Genomic DNA, 22,832 nt, shown 5'->3' with positions numbered 1-22,832 from the left:
TTCTGTTCTATTAAACTGTTCTTGTCTCAACCTACAAGTTTGCCTTTTTTTTTTTTTTTTTAACTGATTCTCTCCCCCATCCCACGGGGGTGGGGGGGAAGCGAGTGAGCAGCTGTGTGGTGCTTAGTTGCTGGCTGGGGTTAAATGACAAGAATAAACTGCCTATAAAATTTAAAAGTTTTCATGAAAATACCCTTCATTTTTGAGTTCTACCAGTGTGCAGTGAAGAACACATAATCAGGTAAAAATCTTGCAAGACCAGTGGAAGTCAAACTGTATTGGCAGTTAAAATACTTCTTGAAAACAAAGCAAAAACTAGTAAAACCCTGTTCATTTCAGCATTTATTAGATACAAAACACTCCAGCAGTAGAGAAACCAGGAACCTGCAATTTCTCCTGTCAGGTACCTTGACCAGCACATTATGCTACTTTTTTCATGCTCTGAGGACATAACCTTGCATCCTCTACTGCATTAACAGCCTGAAAAAGACGAGCTAGAGCTGCTGCTTATGGCAGCATAAGCTTAGAGGGTACTCAAATGGAGTAATAAGGATTTAGCTCCTCACAGGGCGAAGGTAGCCTGCAACCCAGATCTCAGGCAAGTGACCTAAGTACCTTTCTAAGCAGAAACACATTAACATCACCAATACCAGCTTGACAATCATGTTTTAGATTAAAAAGGGGACTTACATCTGATAAAACTGATACAATGGCCCACCTTGCAGATAGACTCAGGCTTTGGTTCAGAGTAGATGCAGATCTATTGGCAACTCTGACTCAGATGGCTCAGTTCTCTACACAGAATAAGAATGCAGACATCTTTCCCCTTTTATTTCCTGAACTTAATATTTCCCACTATGCAAAATTTTGAGAAGCTGAGCTTTTCCCAACACACTGTATGGAAGAACATAGCGACCTACTCTGAGTTTTGAACTCCACCACAGAAAAAGGACATTTAGGTATTTAACTGTTTAATTTTTAAAAAAGTCTAGTTCAAGCACTATTTAGAAAAAAGTTCCTAAAGTGAAGGAACAAGTAGAAAATTTAGACCAGACGTAATAGACTACAACACTCAAATCTTGCAGGACAATTCAAAACAGCAGCAAAACAGAAGTACCTAGATTCCAGCATTCAAGTTTTAGACTGTCTGATAACAGAAAGTAGGAAATATTTGGTTTTTTTTTCATTGAAAGGCAGTCAATTTGCCTACTTTTGAGAGTGTTCATATCTTACCTTTCCTAGAAAGGCCATGGCATGTGAATTGCCAGCATTAGCTGCTTGATTGAAGTACTCAAATGCTCGCTGTAGGGAAGAAAACAAGTATTTTAGCCACCATGACTATGATTTCAGTACCTTTTCCTGCAAATGGAGCAGAGGCGAGTAGGTTGTTTGCCAAGTTACCAGGTTCTTCTGCAGCTAAGAGTTATCAATCCCACCTAATTTACGTAACAGGTTTCCCCACTTAAAATTGAAATATTGAGCAGCAATCCCTCTCAACAATGTATTCCAAAATGCAGAGGGGAGAAAAAAGCTTCATTATATTCATTCTGACCACTTGATATCATCTCTGAACCCTTCTAGAGCAGTCATTTTAAGGTATTTTAAATGTGATGACCATTAAAAAATTTCTGGTTCGTAGCTGAGTCTGAAATAACCCTCAGGACTGCATATCCTCAGCTCTCCAATTTTTCAATACATACTTTAAGAAAAGGTTAGTTATTTTAACTTCTATAAGCAGTAGCTAGGTTGGCTTACACCAGCAGAAGTTCTATCTTCTATGCACACTCAATATCCTTAGTATTGAAACTTCCACTGTTTTGTCTACAGAAGCAAAATAATCTTGCAAGCCACATAAACTAGCCTATCATCGCTAATGCATGCACAGTGCATCATGAAGATTCTACTACACATACAAAGCTCAGCCAGTTTCAAGTACTACTTGATGAAAACCTGTTCCTTGGTTTTGACTTCCTTATTTCTAAGATGATTAGTCTTAAACTAATTGTGTAAGAAAATCAGCTCCATGTACTAATCACATAAAGATTAAGTTTTATTGAATGAATTAAGTTTCATTGAACAGGACTATTGAAGTCATTAAATACCTTATGGTGGTACTTAAACACTTTTGCTTCGCTGTGGTCTCAGCTATACTTTCTCTGCCTCCACCAAGTATAATATGCATCAGAGACATACAGAAAGGGTACCTGATGATTTTGCTCTACTCCTCTTCCTCCATGCAAGTGCAACTGTCCAAGGCCAACCTAAAAATAAATTTTACATTGAAAATAAGTCACTCTTCCCTAGGGACTTTCTTTTTCTAGTAATATAGATACCTGCAGGCTAATTACATGCACAAAGACAGACCATATCAGAATTAAAGATGCCACAAAGTCTGAAGGCACAGATTTGCTTCAATAACTACAGTACAGTCCTATTTTTTCATATTAGTCTAAGTGGAAATTTATCCTAGATAAAAGTGATGTGATGTCCTAGATACAAAGTAGTAATTGTTCATTTGAATTCTGCCTACCTAATTCTTGAGTCATATATGACCAAGTTGAATTGTGACAATTTGCCTTTATTAGTGTCCTCCCCTGCTGCATTGTGTGTGGAACAGGTCCAACCTACAGCATGCAGAAGTCATGTAAGAGCAGTGAGAAACTAGGTCCCCCATGAGGGTCAGTTCTTTTGATCAAGGCTTTCTCCACAACATCTAAAGCTATCCTTAAACTATTCTGGATGGTTTCTAGTGCAAACCAAGACTCTCTTTCCTAAGATACTAAAGTTGTAATGTTTTGGACTTATTTTCCACAAAATTTTACATTTTCTGTCCAAGTTCTACCTTAAACATGCTAAAATAAAAGCCTCTTGTCATAAAAAATAATCAGGAAATAGCAACCAGGTTGATTTAGGAGGAAGAGAAAACTAAAGCTCCAACGTCTGTCCGTATTTCATAAAGCTGTGCATGTAATTCTTGAAAACCTCTGCATGCCATCAGGTGAACTTAATCTTACCTGTGCTTGTACATCTCCTTTCTCTGCTAAAAACTGATAATACTGAATCAAGTCTTCTTCTAGCATCCCACTTGCCATTCCTGGATTTTCTACTTCATCTGCTAAGCGAATTCGCTGAACCACTGTGCCACCAGTCAAAGAAATGTCACTAGCAACTGGAAAACAGATAAGACAAATTTTCAGACAGTTTTGTTCAATACAAATATTACATGGCAACATAGTAAAAACAGATCTGTACAGAGCTTCAAACTGTTACTCAGAGAGAATGAATTACTTTGACAGTCTCTAAGAATTAAAGACATTTCAATAGATAGAGATAAAAATAGCATATCATGATTCAGAGCAACACAGATAACTTGTTTAATAGCAGGAATTCTCTATTTTTGTACTATTGGTGTTGATAGTACATCTAGTATTTTCTAGGTGAATGATATAGAAATACATAGAAAACCAAGAATGTTAGCCTAGTAAAAAGTTTTTACCGTGATTAGCTACAAGTCGGTAGTGAGTGAGAGCAGATTCACAACTTTGAAGGACTCCTATCCCAGCCCAGTACCGGTAACCCTAGAAAGCAAAATATAAAAATATGGGACTATTGGTTATTTGACAACATATTGCTTGCCAGGTTACAAACTTTTTTCAAATTACTTGAGCAAGGTTTGATGAGACAACAGGCAAAACAAAGGCCACAAGTCCATTGTGTCTGCATTAAAAAAACCTTGACTGATACCATTAAAGTTAAGTGTGGCCAATATACTTCAGATATTACTCAGGAAAAAGCAAATAAGAATGATACTTATGGGTGAAAACCTAAAGCCTTTTACTTACACACATTGCACTTTGTCTTAAATCTCACAATACTGATTAAAACAGCATCTTCTGTAAAGATCTCTGGCTTTCACAGTTCTCATCAGCCTATAAAATTAGAAGTCTGACACTTCTACTTTAAGTCAAGAGATGTAAACATGGTCCATCTAAATTCATAGTGGTATACAGCTTAAAATGAGCAGACTTTTCCTTAAGTTTACAAGGAATAACAGGGAAGATACTATTGGTTACCCAAGGTATGCATGATGATCTAATATTTGGACAGTGTATTCACATGAATGCAAATCTTACATTCAAAATTTAAGAGTATAAAAAAGTTCCTGCATGTGTAAAGTTATTAACTATCTTACTTACCAAGATCATATGGGCGATCAGATTTCCTCCTAAAGCTCCGAAAGTGTAATACACCAGGGCCTTAAAACAAAATCAGTGGTTATTTAACATCTGCCTCCAAGATAAAATACAAGAGCACACACTGAAGATTTCTATGTTACCTTAGCTTGACTAGAATTGACGCCTAGACCAGATGCATATAGAAATCCAAGAGCCTAGAAATAAAATAAAGTTTGTCAGCACATCCTTTGAAAAATCCAGGATCAGTTTTCCTGGAATACACAAGTATAAAGAAGTCAAACAACAATCCAAAGCTGCAAAGAACATGCCAAGCTCTACCTTCACTTTGGTACCTCCTATATCTAAAGCTCTTCCCTGCCCCTTTTGAAGTATGAAGTTTCTAAATTATTCAGTTACCTAGGAGACTAACATAAATACATTTCACCAGAATTCAGTCTAGCGGATCGAATGCAAGGAAGAAACTACTACTTCCCTGAATGCCAAGTGTAGGTCTAAAGGTCCTGAAGAGTAAAAGTATACCAGTTTAAAGACCCTCAAATGAAGATCAGCAACATCTGTCAGGTTATTCATGTATCCTATTTGTCTCATACACCAGTGCAAACATACATGAACCACGACCTTCTCTATAAGAATCTGTTTGATTTACTAACAGATCCTATGAATTTACTATTTTGCATCTGTTCTGCCATGGGTTAGTTGCATTTATGACTACAAATATAAGCAGTTAGAATGCAGAAAGCTGTTTGGCTGAGGATTTTTCAAAAGTTATTTTTATGCTTAAAATTTACATAATTACTGCTCTGTCTATAACACCTGTTACAGCTGTGTGGCTCAAAAGAGAAACTAGTAGCACAGAAGATAACAGTATATATATATCAAGGTGGCTGTATTTCACTGTTCTAAGACTATTCTAGGCAATTCTGAAAGCACACCCACCAAAAAAAAAAAAAAATCACCTCATGCAGACAGTATTGAATTCTAGACCAAGAAAAGTCAAGGTCTTCACTGAGACAAAGTCTCTAGTAAAAACACGTTCCTGCTTTCTGTGGTAAAGCAGCACTCCAACATTAAACATGGAACAGCAGGAGACTTGGTAGGCAAAGAGCCAAAAGAAACCAGATAATTCCTAAAGAAGCTGACACTTCCAAAACAAAAAAGAACTAAACAATAAATGTATGCAGATATTGAGACATTAAAATTGTAATGTCATAAAATGTGGGCGTTACGTGTGAACAATTACATACAAACAGTTCTATAATGTTCAAAGGCACATGGACAAAGTGAGTCCCATTCCACTAAACAGCTTTCAAGATTCCTAAGAGTTTCTGACTTCCTAGATTATAAACTTGTGTGTGTGTGTGTGTGTATATATCTACCTGTCTCAAAGATAAAACTGCAGATGAAAAGCCACAACATCCCCCATGAACCACAAGAAGAAAGTAACACAGAGTTTCAGAGAAGATTTGTTGGCTGGAGTCACCTGTATCTACCCATTTTTTGACTTAACACATCCAACCTAGTCAGTCATACAACAGATAAATTAAATTAAAAGACCGCCACCGTACTGTATTACTGGCAGTTTAATGCTGGTTTTTTAAACTCAAAGAGAAGACCTGTTTCCATGTGTTTACCTTGAGGGCGCAGATGCCATTTGTTACTGCTAGTAATGCTAGCAACATGCAGAAGCCAGGTAAAGCAGAAGGATTTGGGGGACAATCTTGGAATCAAAGCAAGGCACTGGTGAAATTTAAAAAGGTGAAGAAAGGCAATGTGTAGTCAGGATCAGGAGATGATTAGGCAAGCATCAATAAAATGCATTACCTGAATCAGAGCCTGAAGCAAATGTTTTACATCAAGTTTTCAAACAATTTAAAAAAGCAGCACTCTCATCTGCTGTCTTTTTTAACCAGGCAACAGATACCACTTACTGTTCTCATTCTATTCTGGATGCAAGAACAATCTATAAAACCACCTTAGAGGACGTATGATCTATAAAACAATTTCTAAACCTATAAAAACTTCTGTAGAATCTAAGTACATACATACCATTTGTCCTTTAGGAGAACCTTCTTCTGTTAGTTTTTCAAATAGTTCTTTTGATGACTGGATGTTCTGCTTCAGGTAATCCCCAAACAACAAAGCATAAGACACTTTCTCCATTGCCTTGGTATGATTCATGTCAGCTGCTTTCAGAAGATATTGATACGCTCTTAAAAGAAAACAATTTCTTAGTCACCTTGAGGCAAAGAAGCAGATTCCATTCATAAACCTGAAGATTCTAGGGAGGTGTTTTGATCCTCAGCCTCTATTTTCTAAAAATGCATCTACCTACAGTCATTTGTTCCAGTTCCAAGCTGTCAATCTATGCAACAACTCATACAATTTAGCTAATACACAAACTAGATTTTAACGTTCACTCTACTCCATATGCAAAGCAGTATGCATTTCCTCCCTGTAAGATATATGAAAAGTTTAATGTCAAATGATCACATTTTTGTAGCAACAATTTTAAGTCCTATACTAGGTATCCAGTAGGATGACTACTCTGACAGCTTCACAGATCATGATAGAAAAAAGAAGCCTGAAAAAGACTATGGAGTCTCTTTGATTGTTGAGTACAAAATCATTCCAATGAAAACACTAAGCATTGGGTCCAAGACAACTGCATATATGATCAATTTTGTGATGAAACAGTCATGCTAACAATGAGAAAGTTCTTTGGAAACTCCCCTTTCTATTTCAGCCTCAGAACTTAGAGTAGTCCTCCAAAGTAATTTCACAGCAGGCGGTTTCACAGCAATTTAAAAAACTGTAATCTTAAACATCATAACACAGTACTGTCAAGCATGCTTCAGCTTGATTTCTCATGGACCTTTGATAGCATTCCAAGATTTTTCTTTACCTCTCCTCTTTTCTATACTCAGTCTTGTTTTCTTCCTTTAGGACAGGCTAAGGCACAGCTGGTTGCTCACATAATTTCATCTTCTAAGAAAGTGTAAAGTATTCAAGAGAAACAAGATCTAATATTGTTTTATAATTCCCACGTTATTTTATTCAAAGGAATACTAGTCAGTCTAACAGATACTGTCTCCCTTTGTCTTTGCCAAGGTGTGATGTACAACCCCTAGCTGTGCTTCAGTTTCCCTGATACATAAAGTAGAAATACGCTTCCATATCTCCACAAACAAGTTTAACACTGTAATAGTGCTCACATAATAATCAGCAGCGTGAAGTCACCACTTGCTGATGAAGTTGTCAACGTGAGTACCAGGGAGTTCTAAATTAACATAGCTATTCTTAATTATAGTGGTAAGTTGAGAACTATTTCATCAGTAATTGGATATACACAGAGTAGAAAGTAAACAGACCAGAGTGAACGGAACACTCAATTATTTTTTTTTTCGTTTTGTCTACAAGTACTCCCCTTTTCTCTCATACAATGTTAATTATTAGAGTTTTAACAATTTGTTGAGATTAAGCTTAATACTATTTTTATGGTGACCGAAAACACCAGAAAGCAGGGACAAAAACAGAGCAGGACAAGAAATGCTGATTTTTCCCACTTAATCTTTGAAGCAGAATAAGAACCAGACTGTAAGAAACATTTGAAAAGAGACAAATAGCTTGTATCATGTTCTTATTTTTTTTTCTGGGCAGCTGCAACATATATATTGTGGCTAGAGAACTGCAGCACCATCTTGCATTAAGTCAATGTTTTGATGACATCCACTCTTCAGAAATTAATGTTATACAATTTTTTGTGGATTCAGAGGAAAGCAGAAATAAATTTGTTTTTCTAAATACCCTGAAATTACTATTTATTTTCAGTACTATCACTGCATAGTTTGATGCTAAGTCCAATAAAGTGCAAAGTCCCAGGGCAACTCATTTAAGTTATTTTTCAGTTAAGCCAGAGTGACCAGCCATGTCATCCTTGTCTTGTGGGGGTGGAGGAGGTAGACTTACTCTTTCTTCTGAGCCTTTTTACTGCTTTCATTAAGGATTTTCATTCCAGTCTGATAAACATCCTCAGCTTCTTGCATCTGCCTTCTCTTATTAGACTGCTCTTCAGCTGAAAAAAAAAAAAAAAAAAAAGGTACATCAAGAGCTCTAATTACACAGCTCAAGACTATTCTCTCAAAATTCCTATTGGTTCTGAAGGGAAATTACAGACAGAAATATGTTTCTGAAGACCAATAAACAACCCAAGTGATTACAAAAAGCTGTCTCAAGGTGTTGGATATCTTGGTAGACAGTTTCTTCTCATGTGATGTCTCTCATGTACAAGTTTGCTGTTAAAATATTCTTTTCATTGCTCCAAAGCAAGCTGTGCAAGGAAGAAAGGCTCCTCCATCAGGAGGACATCTCCTAGAGAAGTGTTGCCTTTGTGCAACAAATCAGCAAGTACAATGGGAAAACACTGTCAAACCTCTATAGTCCTACAGACTCAGAAACTTAAGAGTTTTATAGGTGCCTCCACTACAAAATTTCCCAAACAGCTTTGGGAAGTGGCATTTGCATTATAATCTTTTCCATCATGAGAACTTTGCCTTTATAATTACTGGTATATCACAGTATAAAGTGGCCATTAATATATGACAGGGACTTCTAGACCCTGAAATAAGGGGCATTAAGAGGACTGAAAACACTAGCTTAAGAAAGCATTCCTTGGACAAGAACAAGACATCAGGCTACTTACTTTCACAGAAGCCCCACTTTTGATCTTTCTTGTAATCATAGGTTGTTGCACACCAAAGCCTGCCATCCTCCCTCCCATCTGCAGTGCACTCTGCATACTCCTTCTCCATAAACAAAAAGGGGAAGTGGCAAGGTTCACCATCTGCTGTGCCTCCAATAGCTGTCAAAACTGAAAATACATACCCAGGGATTAGACTGCTTTCCTTTATTCCACAAATAAAAGTCATCTACTACACATAGGAAAGCGCACCTATGTTGGTTTTAATTTCTATGAACTGCATTTAATCAAGTTCTTGGTAAAACTTCTAGTTTACAAAAGCCTGAAAAAGCAATTATTTTTCTAAATAGGACTTGAAGAAGTATTATTCTTATTTTTAATCAGGAAGTGAAACTGAAGGTAGGTGGTTTCTTATATTCCTTAGTTCTAGGCAAAGAAAATACTTTTGTTTAGATTGGAGAAGGCAAATCTGTTACATTTTCATTGCCTACCAAAATATACAGCCCTTCCTTTCACCTTCTCTTCTCTGCACTCCCTTCCTCATGCAAAAGACTACCCTTGAAGTGCATTCCAGTGAATATATTCATTTTAGCCCCAGGGTTAGACATAATCATGACAGAACCACTCACATCCCCAAATGTGATACTGAAAGTACTTGAATATCAGCAGGAAGTACACTTAGAACATACAACTGTGAGAAAAGACTTAAAAGTCTAGTCATTTTCTATTGTTGCAAATTCTTGCATTGAAAACTTTATTCCACTTCGCCAATATATTTATGATGTATTCAAAATTACTTTGAACAGCATGATTTATCATTTCTCATGCACTAGAACTTCAAAGGTTACTGATTCCAATATTGCAATATTTTTAAATAAAATCAATCTTCCATGAAGACCAAGAATTATCTTCACTTTTTTGAAAATGAAATTATTTCAATTAGCCTTTTATAATTTCTCTTTCACTAAGCTAAATCCAGCAGTTGGGTTCAGCTTCATTTGAAGACATTTGCAAAGTCATGCAGTTGAGAACATCAATTATACAGTGTTTTTTCAAGTTAAGTTTGTAATTCTTGTGGTTATAGAGAAAGTTAGTTCTTTTTTCTAGGGTTTATAATTGTAAGGCCTAGAGACCATACTAATTTAAAAATTTTATTTTGATTTTTTGAAGCATAAGGAAGTCTCTAGGATTAGTTAGCCTGTTCAAATTGCTCTTCATAATTTGATTCCTTGGCAGATGCTCCACCATACCACTCCAAGTTACTTATCCCATAACACACAAGGAAAAATGTTATTTTCAGAAATTTCATTAAAAAATAACGCGTCCAAATGCAATTTGCCTGGAATAATTTTAGACATCTGTTAACCACAGAGTAATATTCATGCTAAGGGTACACGTAACTACAACTGATGGGACCTCTTATCACTGTCATTTGAACAAATTCCAGGTCCAGCATACTAACACTACTTGAGAACTTGAAGTTTTACTTGTATTGCTTAGTACCTTGTCTCATATATCAAAAGCAATTGGATGCGAACCGTTCACACAGCGTTCTGCATGAGAGTTAACAAATGACTCTGCCCCAGTCCTCCCCCTTGCCTTCTTTTAATTCTAAATTCAACCATAATGCTGTTTTTCCCCCCAGATAGTAACAAATACTAACCTCTAAAGCAACACAGCTATGTGATCACAGGATAAAATGCTCACCACAGTTATTCTGTCATGTACTTAAAGAATGATAAATACAAACTGAGGCAAATGATTTACTTTTTGTCCAACCGAGTGTGCAAGCAGCAATCTACCTGTTTTACTATGTCTGAATAAAGTATATGGTATTTTATCATTATGTTTTGTCCTTATTTACTTATATCTCATCTCATACTTTATTCTGCAGGAAACTTAAATATAGATTACTTATAAGTATTGGTTACATTACTATAAGATTCCTCCAAATAGGAAAACAACCGCAGCAGGAATTGCCAGCTCTGTATAATCTCGTGGGCAGTTTTTAGCAAAAATTGTTAGCATGGAACTTGATTGTTACAAAAACATACAACACAAGATAAATAACTAAAAAATACCATTTTCTTTACACACAAGACCTCCCCACTGTATCAGAAGAAAGCAGGACAACTTCTTTCTTAGAAGGTTAAAAGCCTTAGTAGTACTAATTTTAAATTACTGAAGATGAATTTTTTTTCTGCTCATTGTCCTGCAAAATACATGTGGAAACTTGAATATTATTTTTTTCCATGCAATCTCATGACCATACACAGGAGCCAAACTGTATTTAGAAAAGCTTTAATCTCCCTTAATGCAGTCCTGTCACCAGTAGCTCATTCAAGAGCTGTAGCATCTGTACCTGAGGTAGATTCCTGTCCCGCTCAGTTAAAAAGTTTGCCAGTAAAGCTGTCCTTTAGCAGTATTTTTTACCTGCCAGAATACAAGTACTTTCCCTTCAGAACTGCTTTTTAGATAAAACCAGTAATCCTTCCATCCACACTGCTTATTTACTTCATAAGAGGTTCAAGAAACTGCGCAAGGCTTAAATTTATGGTTTTTGAAAGTCACTTGCAGTACTTTGACAGGTGTAGTTAAAAACCTCAGTTGCCAGGGAGCAAGCCATCTGGTCACATCTTTCTGATATGAGATTAAAAGTATCTTAAAGTTTACTTTTGAAACAGACTGCACTGACTAAATATGGTGCTTAACTCACTGTTTTGCGGTAGCAAGCTATTTAGTGGATTTTATATACCTTTTTCCTGTACACCACCACACCTATTGACAGCAATATTTAATCCTATTACAGAGTTTTTACAAACTGTATACTAGTTCTGCATTAATAAGGAAGGCTTATTAGAAAACACTGAAAGTTAGTATATAACAGAGCTCATTTCATAACTTGTTTTCTTTTGACATTCAAATCTGAGTTGAGAAGATAGACAAATACTAATATTACTATGTAACTATATTTTTTCAGTAAAGTTGAAGATTCAGTTTTTATGTATGAGTGAAAAGGAAAAGTCTTTGCTGCATAGGCTAGGGTACTCAACTGTGCCATCTAGTTATCATCCACTACTAACTGCAAGTCAAAAAAATCATATTAAATTTATATTTTTATTAGCAGTAAAAAATACCCTCTAGAATTTCCTGTGAATTTAGGCATAAGGACTTAAGGTCTCACCTATATTTAAAAACTTACTGAAGTTTACATGCAATTTAGAAGTTGCCCTAAGGCTTCCAATGCTATCCCAGGAAGCTTGTCTTTGCATCATAATTCGTTCCTTCTCTGTCAACTGACTCTCCAGGCAAACAGAAAGCAGGCTGAAATACTGATGCAATTTCTCCTTCTACTGTTGGTATAAATACACACAGCATAGTATGCGTGCTTGAGTCCTATCTGGAGAAATTGGGGCTTTCTCCATTTGATAGTTAAAGCTTTCCAACAAGATGGCAACAACAAGAATTTTGGAAAACCCTTTCAAATACATCTAAAAATAACCACTCATATTTCAATCACAATATACTTGAAAACTTTTTGATGTTACTTTCTAATGGAAAAGGCAGCAATTATCATTCCATTCCAGAAAGGTTAAGACGCTAGTTATTTCAAAGTTACTCAGATGCATCTTTTTTGCCACCTGTTCAAAAGTCTGTGAGCAGTTACCTGGACTCTGTATTTCTGCTTCTTCCAAATCTTTATTTAATAGATTTGACATTTCTAGAGAGTTCAACTCTTCCAGCGAACTCTCTTTTTCCTCCTCTTGACTGTGAAAGTTCTCTTCATCCTCCGATTGAGAGTCTGATTTCCCTGATTCAAGGAAGATCTGACCTGCTACTACTCGAGTTCCTGTAGAATGGTCCTTTACCTGGTCCTCTGCAGATAAAGTCTAAAGGAAAGCAGCCACATAATTTAGAAGATTAGAAACTGAACAGCAGGAGCTGGCAAAAAACCCATTATTTTTTAAAGATATGATTAATTAACATACTAAGTTTAAACAGTAGCATCAAAAGTAAGTTGAGCTACCTCTATCAGCTCCCATTGACTCAATCCCTTTCAGTTCTTTGGAAAAAAAAAAAATTCAAAGCTAAAACACAACATTAATTATTTTGATGCACAGAAGACATAAATGACACAGCAAGAGCTACAGTACAGTTTAAAACAGGAATCAAATCATGGTTCTGAATTTCAGACCTTTGCTCTCACACCACAAGAAAAACAGAATGACTAGAAACTTATTTCCTCACCTTTGACTCCAGTGATTCATCTTGATTTCCCTCTTCATCTAGAAGAGATGTTATAAGTCAGTAAAAAGCTCTTCCATGAGTAATCTTCTCAAAAATAAAAATAAGTTCAGCTATAATATTGTACCATGGTTCTGAAATATTCTATTGTACTGAGTTGACTAATGCACTTCAGAAAGACCTTGGTGGTGTTGTCAGGAAGAATCAAATGTTTCACAGATGTTTCTTCTTCCTTAAATTATGCCAACACAACTATGAGTCCAATACTGGAAAAGAGTGTGGAATTTTTTTTTTTTTTTTTTAAAAACCCAAATCAATCCTCTAGATTACTACTGAGTCTGAATTGTTCCGGTCCAACTAAACTAATTAAAAAGGTATGCATCAAGTGAAAAGGGCCTGTGGAACCTAGAGTTTTTAGCCACCGAATCAGCTTCAGTATAAACAGCTTCAGTAGTGACCAAAAAGTTACATTAATAACACCTCACTTGTAATTAAACATTGTGCTTTATAGAATGCCAATAATTTTGCCTGACCAGCATATTCAAACCTTTATACAGAAGTCTCTCTTCAGAAATGTGAGACATTAGTTTGTCTTTAAGACACTGTTCAAGAGCTGCAAGCCTTGTTTAATTGTCATCTTTCTTATCTGAATGGGCTATGATATGATATTTGATTAGAAAGACTGCAAAGAGAAGAAATGGTAAAGAAGAAAGGCTATTAGGCAGAGACCTAAAGAAATGGAGGTGAAGAGGAGGGAGAAGATAATCAGAAAAGCTTATTTATGAGTTTTACCACTGTTTTGCAGAGCTGTGTCTCATTTTCTTTGTTTCTATAATTTAAATGGGCTACTAACTGTGCTTCAAACAACCTGGTTTGTACTATCATCTTAACTGAAAGCCTCTAAAATTATCACAGACGGAAATGTGACTGTTCCCAGTCATCAGTATCTGATACCACCTCATTTAGGTAAACACCCCCGCCCCCCCATTTGAAAGAAGACACTACAGGCCTCCCTCTCTCCAGTACACAACTCACTTAAACCTAAATAAAAGCTTAAAATATAAACAGATGACTAAGCAAAGCTGCCACTAACTCCTACTACATTTAGAAATCCCCCCCTTCTGAGATTCTGGGGTGTGTAATGCCCTATAGCAGTAGTAAGGTGTTGACAGGCCGGAGACCTGCACTGTGACTAGAAAAGGTATGTAAACTGATAGAAGTTAGTGCCCTGTACATGAGATACACCATTTAGTATGTTACGGTTACCTATTAAAGACTACCTGCACAAATACTGAATGCCAACAAAACTCTCCAAAAGTTTATAGACCTCTGCTGACTTTCTGTAAGGATCTGTCAGCAAACAAAACTTGCATGCTTTTTATCCTATTGCAAGTAGAGTATTTTACCTGAGATAAACCATCTCTGAAGTGACAAACTACAAACATGACACTTCATCAGCTCTTGTTTTGAAGGCTATTACTATAACAGAGCAACTGTGGGTATTTGCAATGAAAGGGCTAATCTTGGAAGCCAGATTCCAGAAAGCAATTTCCACATTGTTATTTGAAGTATAACCTTTGATTAGAACAAGTAAAAACATGAGGATCAACTTTAAGCTGAAACAGCATAATAAAAACAAGAAAAAAATGCTAAGACTTGTAAGAGCAAAACTAAGGTGACAAGAAGTTTGACAGTGCAACTGAGACAAATCGATAATAGTCTGTTGAGCATGCTGATGAGGAAGTAAAGCTCAAAAAGTCTGACTGCCAGCAGACATAGGATTAAACAGGATCTAGAACAGTCACTGTGGGTAGGCAGCTGTACCCCACAGGTCCAAAAATGAAAGCATGTAGAGCCCTTCAGAAAAACTAGTGGAGACATCAAAGAGCACTCCAAATGAAACAGACCCTGGAAGTAGCAACTAAGACAGCATAAGACCATTTTGGAAAAGGCACCAAAAGAGGCATAAGGAAAAAACAAGGCTAGCTGCATTTTTGGCAGAGACCACAGTGCTTATCAGCTCAAGGAATCTAACAGATAAGGCTGATTGGGATAAGTCATAAGAAGTTCTACCACTTAACTTCAACACTTCAGATCATGTAACAGTTGGTTTTTAAATACAGTAAAAGTACGTATACATTTAGGATACTTGTAGGTCTTTTCTATTTTTAAACTATAAGACAATTTGCATTTACCATGTTTCCCACAAATTACATTCTACCATCCTAAACAAGTTTGATCTAAAACCAAATGCCACCCCTACAACTCCGAACTCCAGAGCTTGTCAAGAGATTCAGACATGCTTCTGGAGCGGGAGAAAAGTACGACAGGGTTAACCTACCCAGTAACTTGTATGCTGCTATTAATATATACAAAGCTCTTATACAGTACCTGTTACTGCAGTAACAATCATCATGTTATTTTTAACAGCTATAGCAGCTAGGGGGTTTGTTTTTGTCTGCTCAAAATCAGCCTATATGCCTGACAGCACTAGACCATTTTAGCTTTTTGGTAAAGGCTTTACTAACTGATTTCAGTCTGTGGAAGGCTGACTTTACAACAAAAGATCACACAACGACAAATACAAATAGGGTATACTATCTATGCACACATATCAAAGAACAATTTTATTGTAACTTCATAGGCAAAGCAAAAGGTTTACTAAATTGAAAGGCAAGGGACATCTGAGCAACATAAGGTAGAGCTCATTAAATGCTCTTCTTCCTTGAAAGTAAATAAACAGATTTCATTTCTATTGCATCATTTAAATCCTCTCTGAAGGAACCAGCTTTGTGATTAAGAAGTTGTACCTGAATAATTGTTTTCAAAAAAACAGTTCCAAAACAGCACTAAAGCAACAACAAATATTAGTTTAATTGTTCTTAGCTCTGGGACCTCCTTCTAAGTTAGGCAGATGAGGCTGCAGTGATGACTGATATATGACTAGAGGAGGGATCATTTACAGCCTTGTTATTTCACAGAACTGCTGACTAATATGCACCCGCTACTCATAGAAGTGTCTACTTCTAAGAAACATTTAAGAAAACTATTCTGAAAGTGTTAATGAAAGATCTGTGGAAGGTCACAGTTTGACCTAAGAACAGCTTATTAGTCAAGCCTCAACTACTGAACACAGTCACAGATGACATGTTTGTGCACCTGCTTCAGAGATTAAAGTTGATAGTTTAGTTTGTTTTTCCAGAGTTAAATGAAAAAGTAACTGACTTTTTTTTTTTAATTTAGGTTTGTTACCAAGGCTGCCTAATTCTATAAACCTCTTCTGAAAAGGCCAATTGGAAGTTAATCCTACCATTCGTTAAACAAATTACAGAGATGCAATGATATGTTAAAAGGAAAAAGTAGGCAAAAATACTTGTGGCTGAAACGAGCAGCTGACCGCTGTACAGAATGCTTCACTTACAAACAGTGCTGAGCTGTAGACACTGCTGGGTGCCCTCATGTCCAGCTAGGACTCTAAAGCGCTTCATAGAGAGATAAACACTTGTTTCAACCATCCACCACTTCATATACAATTAAAATCAGCTTTCAAATGTATTCATTTTTCCTCAGTTAGAAAGATCAGTGTTCAATCAGTCTATTTAAATATAGCAAAAATACCCTGGCAGCCTATGCTAGATAAAAAGATCCTACCATATGCTGGATAAAGATCCGACCATTTTGTGAGAATTACCATTTTCAAGAGAGCACTATGGAGAGAGGGGTAGAAACAAGAAGAGCTATGCAGTGCGATTCAGCAGGAAGAATGTCATTAGCTCGAGGGAGCCCAACAGTGCCAAAGTTTTGCTGTATTAGAAGAACAAATCAGCTGACAGCCTATAAAGCTAAAGGACTGCTACTACCAGACAAGAAATACTATTAGTTTCAATGTTAGAATGGTCACTCACCTTTGGGAAATAGCCCAAAATTCAGCAAATGCAAGCAATTGGCAACTTCCCAAAGCTCTGATGAATGCCCTAACTGATCAGAGTTATCGCCAAGCTCTTCAAGCTTCAAACACTATCACAACAAAGCAACTAGTAAGAATTTGCATGCTTTACAGCAGTGATCTCCTAAGTGGGGTGCATACATCTCAGGGGGCGCGCTAGCCAACCCACTGGGGATGCAGGAAGAAATTACTTTTTGTACCATTAATAAATAAAACTTTTCTTAATACAGTGTTTATTTCACCTTTATCTCATTCTTGTTTCTTTTCTGGTTTTGTGCATGTTTTATGATGCACATAATACAAAAAATACATGTATGTACTACTGTACTAATATAAGTTAAACATTGAAGAGGCATGCTCAAAAAATTTTTTACGGAGACAGGTGCATGAACAAAAAAGGTTTGGCAACAGCTGCTTTAAAGCATCCAGCAGAGATTTTCTGTGGTATTTTTAGTTATTTCTTTCAATGTTCTTATTATGCAAGTGACTAGTTAGACTTTGAAAGAGAGGCAAACCCTGTTTATCTTATTCTTGCAGGAAAAAAGTAAGTCTTAAGAAAAAAATTACCTCAGATTGCTTCTGATCAATTTTTCACCTGTTAAATTCAGCACAGAAACACTCTATAGCGTAGATGCTATTCCTATTACATGAAGCCCTAAAACATGCAGTGAGTTAAGCAAAATCCTTAAGTGGTATCTATTCAGCAAGACTAGTTTCAAAGTATCCTTGGCAGCAAGTAAATTGTTCCCAGCTACAATCTGTGCAGCATATTCATTTTAGTGCAACTGCAAGATTAAGATACAGGTCCACACTCACTCTGAATACAAGTCTTTTTTCCGGTCTCCTTGCAATTACTGGCTAACTATTTAGAAAACTTACGCTCTCTGTAGGAATTGAGATTCCCTATCAGGCAACAAGTTTAGGGAATGTTTTTCAGTTAGGTAAGTAAAATCAGAAGGGTCAGGGCAGGCCAGTGAGGTCTGTCTTTTCAGACAATAGGTACAGAAGTTTCCTTCAAGTGTATGACTGTGCTCATTTGTCCTACCAGTTAATGAGACAGTATGAAAACCTCTGCATATCACTGAAGTTAGCCATAGAAGGTGCAGGATAGTCAGAGGAAGAATCACTTCCTCTCTTCAGGCAGAATGAGAGAATTTCTACCTCTTAGGCTGCAAACAAGGGGGAAAAAAACCCAAGAATAAAATAATATCAGCAATCAGAAAAAAATAACATTTTTTTCAATGTTCTTAATGAATGATCAACAGAAGAAGCAGAAGGCCATCGCTGCTGTGATAAGCAGAAGATAGCCAGTTTCAGCTGGAAAACACAGTTACCTTTTTTCAGCTGCTTTTGCCAACTCCCCATGGACTCCTTAATATTCTTTCCCCAGCTCCCAACATTCAACTTCTTCATACCTGTACTAATATTGTATCTTCAAAAAAATAGCACCCATTTCCTTAGGCCTGAGTTTTTTAACATTCACATGAAATTTTCAATAAATTGATTTAAGCAAAGTTTATGACTGTAGAGTTAGAGTTTAAAGCTGTAGTTAAAAGACTCACTACTAAAAAAAATCCTCATTAAAAACATCTTCTGAAGTCAGGAAATGTAATACTTGAACTGTTTGTTTTTACTCATCGATGAAGTGATGACGACTTATTTTCTTTCAGAATGATTCTTGACAAAAATTGGAGCAATAAAGGCCTTCCTGTTATAATCTGCTGCCAAAAGATGGACTCCAAACACCCTCTCCTAATTCATTCTGGATATTAGTGAACAGTTTTATCTCACAGTAACGCTTTAAGTTTGGCAACAGCACCTAATCCTTCATGTACTATACCATGTGCTTTCTTGGGCCTAGTAACTGTATTAGTTCAACTGACTCTAAACATATGGTTTTTAAAGGCTGAATTAAGCTTATCAGAATTTCATATTCACAAACACAACTTTGTGATAGTGGGAAAGCAGTCGAGACAGAAGAGTTGCGTGCCAGCACAGCCATAGATGCACACTTGGAACAGCCCTTAATTTTGCCACCTAACTTCCATGTACACAACAGACTGTTCATCTGACATGAACAGTCTCATCTCACCTTTGTTTTTTTCTTTACACAAACTTATCAGCAAGAACACACCATTCAAAGCCTGGGTACATCTCTCTGACTTCACAGAACTTGTATGTATCTTTTCTACACCTTGGGAAGTGCCCTGCTGGCTTATAACATTACCTACAAAGCTCATATAACTGTGCTTGATATCCAGTCTGAACTCCAGTAACGTAACTTGAAATTTCAACTTCCTACTGCGTACATGAAAACGAACCCCAAACCACAGAACTTACCTCTACAGAAAACGTTAAGTTACTTTCCTGAAATATCATTGACAGCCTAAAAGCACATCCCCAGCAGCACTGGATAAGGCTGCCTGCTAAAGGAGTGCTTTCTGGCTTTAGAAACACTATATAAATAAATGCACTGCACATTCCCCCTACCCACCATGGTGGAAATAAGAATGTGGGAGGCAGAAACCCCTCAAAAGGAAGTGAATGACAACATATGAGAAGCACACAAAACCCATGCTGTATAATAACAGAAGAAGCAGAAAAAAAAAAGAAAGTATTATAGCAACACAACTCAAGCCCCAGAGATGCTCTACATATATTTTCGTGAGAAAACTGTTCTGATAACGCTAACATCAGCATTATCAGGTCCTCAGCAAGAAAATGCATACTCGGTAGGAAAAAAATGCCTCACTTCGGTTTTGAGCAGAGCAAGCATTACCAAGTAGGCTCCTAACGAGCTGTTTAAAGGCAAGAGCCAGACTAAGCAATGTGTTCGCCCCCATCAGGCCTACCGAACAGCCCCCGCTGAGGCAAAGCCAGCGGGCACCGGGTGAGCAATGGGCCCGCCGCTGCCACCCCCGCTACTCGCGGCCACGCAGCTGACAGGAGCCCAGCTCCCTTCCTCCCCCCTCCGCCGCCCCGGCGAGGATGGGGCTGCCCCCACGCACCCCGAAGCCCCAGGGAGGACGCCGGGCCCCCTCCCCCACTGCCGCCGCCGCCTCCGCGCCCCGGTGCGGGCGCCAGGCCGCCCCCAGACACCTCACCGCCCGCACCCCACGGCGGCGGCGGCCCGCACCCCCCTCCCCTGCAGCAGGCCAGCGGGGGGCGAGGCCGCCGCAGAGCTCGGGCCCAGCGGGGCACGTAGCGGTGGGACCCCGGTACTAACCGGCCGCGGCCAGTCCTCCGGCCCACAGCGCCGCGAGGCACAGCACCAGCCCGAGGCGCGCCCGCCGCCCCATCCCGCCGGGCTCCTGAGGGGCCGCCGCCGCCGCCGAGGGGCCCCGACTCCGGCTTCCTCGCCCCGCCCACCGCCGCCACCAATCCGCCGGCCGCGCTGACGACCAACTACCGACTGCTGGCGGCAGCACACGCAGCCCTCCCCCGAACGGCTTGCTCTACATGGCCCGCTCCGATTGGCTCGGGGGAGGTATGGCTCGTCGGTCACGCCCTCCTGTTGGCCAACCGCATCGCAAAAGGAAAGCGCGTGCCCCAGCGAGCGCCGGCTACGCGAGAGCGCCCTTCCGAGACGGCGGCTGCCATTGGCTCGGGCGCCCGTTCCTACGACACCCACAGCGCCTTGCGAAGGCCCCGGCGCAGCCGGTGACCGAGGCACCGCTGGGACCCGCGGCGGCGCAGGGACTGCGTCACCCACAGCCCCCCGCGCCCAGCTGCGCAGGGAGCGGCGGTACGGCCCGCACCCCGCTGGCCGGGCCGTGAGGCGCCGGGGTCGGCAGCCGCCTCGCCCCGCGGCCCCGAGCTGGGCGCTGGGGCCTGGCTGCGGCGCCGCCTTTCCGATGTGAAGCGCAGAGGCCGGCTGGGGAGCGGGGCGGCGGCTGCCTGCCGCGCGGCCTGGTCCCGCAGGCGCCGGGGAGGGGCGGGCGGCCGTTCGTAGCGGTCGGAAGCGCGGGGGCGGGTGGCGGCAGCGCGGCATTACCGTGCCGCGGGGGGTGTGGTGAGTCGGCCGGGGGTAGGGGAGGGACGGGGAGGGAGAAACTGGCGTGGAGAACTAAGGAGGGACAGGCTGGCCGTGTGCGAGCAAACCTTCCTCCCCGCGGGGGGGGACTTCCCTGGCTTCCTACAGGTTTTGTGAGGCAGAGCGGGGCTGAAGTCAGAGCCGTCGCTCCAGCCTCTCTTCCAGGGCACCTGCAGAGGGAAGTTGAGGGTTTAGCATAGTTTACCAAGTTCCTGTTTTTCGTATGGCACTTTTATCCTCTGCCATTAGGTTCCTATGTCAACTTTGGGGTTTTTGGGGGGTTTTTTTTGTTTGTTCGTTTTTTTGTCCTAGGGGAACATTGTAGCGTTTATGACTTCAATTTGCAACTGGGACCTTTATTTCAAACAGCAGAATTCCAGGCAACTGAACACACCTTCTTGATTAGGTGTATGGGAAGCAGCACTAAATTAAATACCTGTCTAAACCAGCACAGCTGGAACACGTGAAACACAAAGGGTGTAATTAGTTGAAATTTACTTGCAGAACGGTGTCAGCTCCTTTCTGAGGGGTTGAGGACTGTGGGACACAACTCTTTGGTTCTCCTAAGAATTGCATCTTTCTGGAGGTCAGTTAAAAAGGAATAAAAATGAGGAAGGGGAGCCAGCCTCCCAACCTGTAATGGACTGAAACACGTAAATGTTGCTGTGTCACAGGACCGTCCTATTACACAGTGCCGTACTGAGTTATAAAGTGGATGTCCCATGCTGTCTCAGTGGCCTTAAGCCGTCTCATTCTTAAGCTGGGGCCTCTGCAGGGCAAGAGTAGCCAGCGGTGGGCATGTTTCTCCCGTGGGAGACAACGCCAGAATGCACGGAACATGCAGTCCCACCGGGGGCTGGCTGAGGGGTTTTCTGCCCGCTGGGAGGGTGTCTGCAGGCAGGGGAATGCCTGTACTGCTTCAGCTAGGAGGTGCCTGAGGAGCATGTAACTGCCTTGGATAGATCTAAGCGGCAGTAATGATTCTAACTGGGAGAATACTTGAGTACCGGTCAAGTTTTTTCTGCCTCCAGTAGAGCTGTAGCAGCGTGCGCCACGCCGCGGCGCGGCAGCACTCTTGTTTGAGGCCGTGCCCGAAGGGGTTTCCCTTCCCCGGGGCGCTTCCCTGCGCTTGGGCCAGGCCCGGGTTTAACCTCCGCCCGCCGGCTTGCCAGCCTGGCTCCCCGCGCCGCAGCGGAGCGGAGCGGAGCGGAGCAGCGGGCCGGGGCACGTGGGCGGGGGCACGTGGGCGGGGGCGCGAGGTGGCGGCGCGGCGTCCAGCCCCGCCCCGCCCCGCGGGCGCCGGGTCTGGCGGCGGGAGCTGCGGCCCCGCGGCCGTGCCCTCGGGCTGAGGGGTGCCGGCTGCCGGGGGGGGGCGGCTCTGGGGGTGTTGGGGGCTCGAGTGAACAGCTCCCTCCTCGGCCGGATGCCGTCGGCCCTCCTGCGGGCAGGGCTCGGACCGGGTGGCCTCCGGGAGTCCCCGCTAACCCAGTTCGACATCTAAAGCTGTGAGTGTGGGTTGAGTGAAACGGAGGAACACGAGGAAAAATGTAATGGGGGAAGGGGATTTTTTTTTTCCTTCTGAATTAATTAGTCACCTTCCAAATGGAAAATCAGATAATACTGTAGGCCAAGTTAGTTCCAATTAATTTAGTATATGTTGTACTCTAATAAGGAGTGCGGTAAATTTATTGCTGTCTTTCCATTTATGTGTGCAGC

At 40.3% G+C, this 22,832-nt stretch overlaps 1 protein-coding gene across 2 annotated transcripts in view; it reads right to left on the bottom strand.

The window, feature by feature from the left end:
* The window catches only part of SEL1L (SEL1L adaptor subunit of SYVN1 ubiquitin ligase), a 36,650-nt gene extending 16,161 nt beyond the window's left edge, over window positions 1–20,489 (bottom strand). Inside the window, exons 1-12 of one of the 2 annotated variants that reach the window (XM_069783713.1) lie at window positions 20,310–20,489; window positions 13,141–13,178; window positions 12,560–12,782; window positions 8,896–9,063; window positions 8,163–8,268; window positions 6,243–6,405; window positions 4,337–4,390; window positions 4,197–4,256; window positions 3,497–3,578; window positions 3,015–3,169; window positions 2,205–2,261; window positions 1,234–1,302 (exon numbers count right to left, since the gene is read on the bottom strand). In XM_069783713.1, coding sequence (XP_069639814.1) covers window positions 1,234–1,302; window positions 2,205–2,261; window positions 3,015–3,169; window positions 3,497–3,578; window positions 4,197–4,256; window positions 4,337–4,390; window positions 6,243–6,405; window positions 8,163–8,268; window positions 8,896–9,063; window positions 12,560–12,782; window positions 13,141–13,178; window positions 20,310–20,382 — 1,248 coding nt within the window. In that variant the 5' untranslated portion in view covers window positions 20,383–20,489. The remainder of the gene's footprint in view (window positions 1–1,233; window positions 1,303–2,204; window positions 2,262–3,014; window positions 3,170–3,496; window positions 3,579–4,196; window positions 4,257–4,336; window positions 4,391–6,242; window positions 6,406–8,162; window positions 8,269–8,895; window positions 9,064–12,559; window positions 12,783–13,140; window positions 13,179–20,309) is intronic. The other variant, XM_069783712.1, reaches the window with a different exon arrangement.
* Between the last annotated feature and the right edge of the window lie 2,343 nt (window positions 20,490–22,832).

Source organism: Haliaeetus albicilla, chromosome 5 (genome assembly GCF_947461875.1).
Source record: "Haliaeetus albicilla chromosome 5, bHalAlb1.1, whole genome shotgun sequence".
Lineage (NCBI taxonomy): Eukaryota > Metazoa > Chordata > Aves > Accipitriformes > Accipitridae > Haliaeetus > Haliaeetus albicilla.
This window is presented reverse-complemented; position numbering and strand designations above follow the sequence as displayed.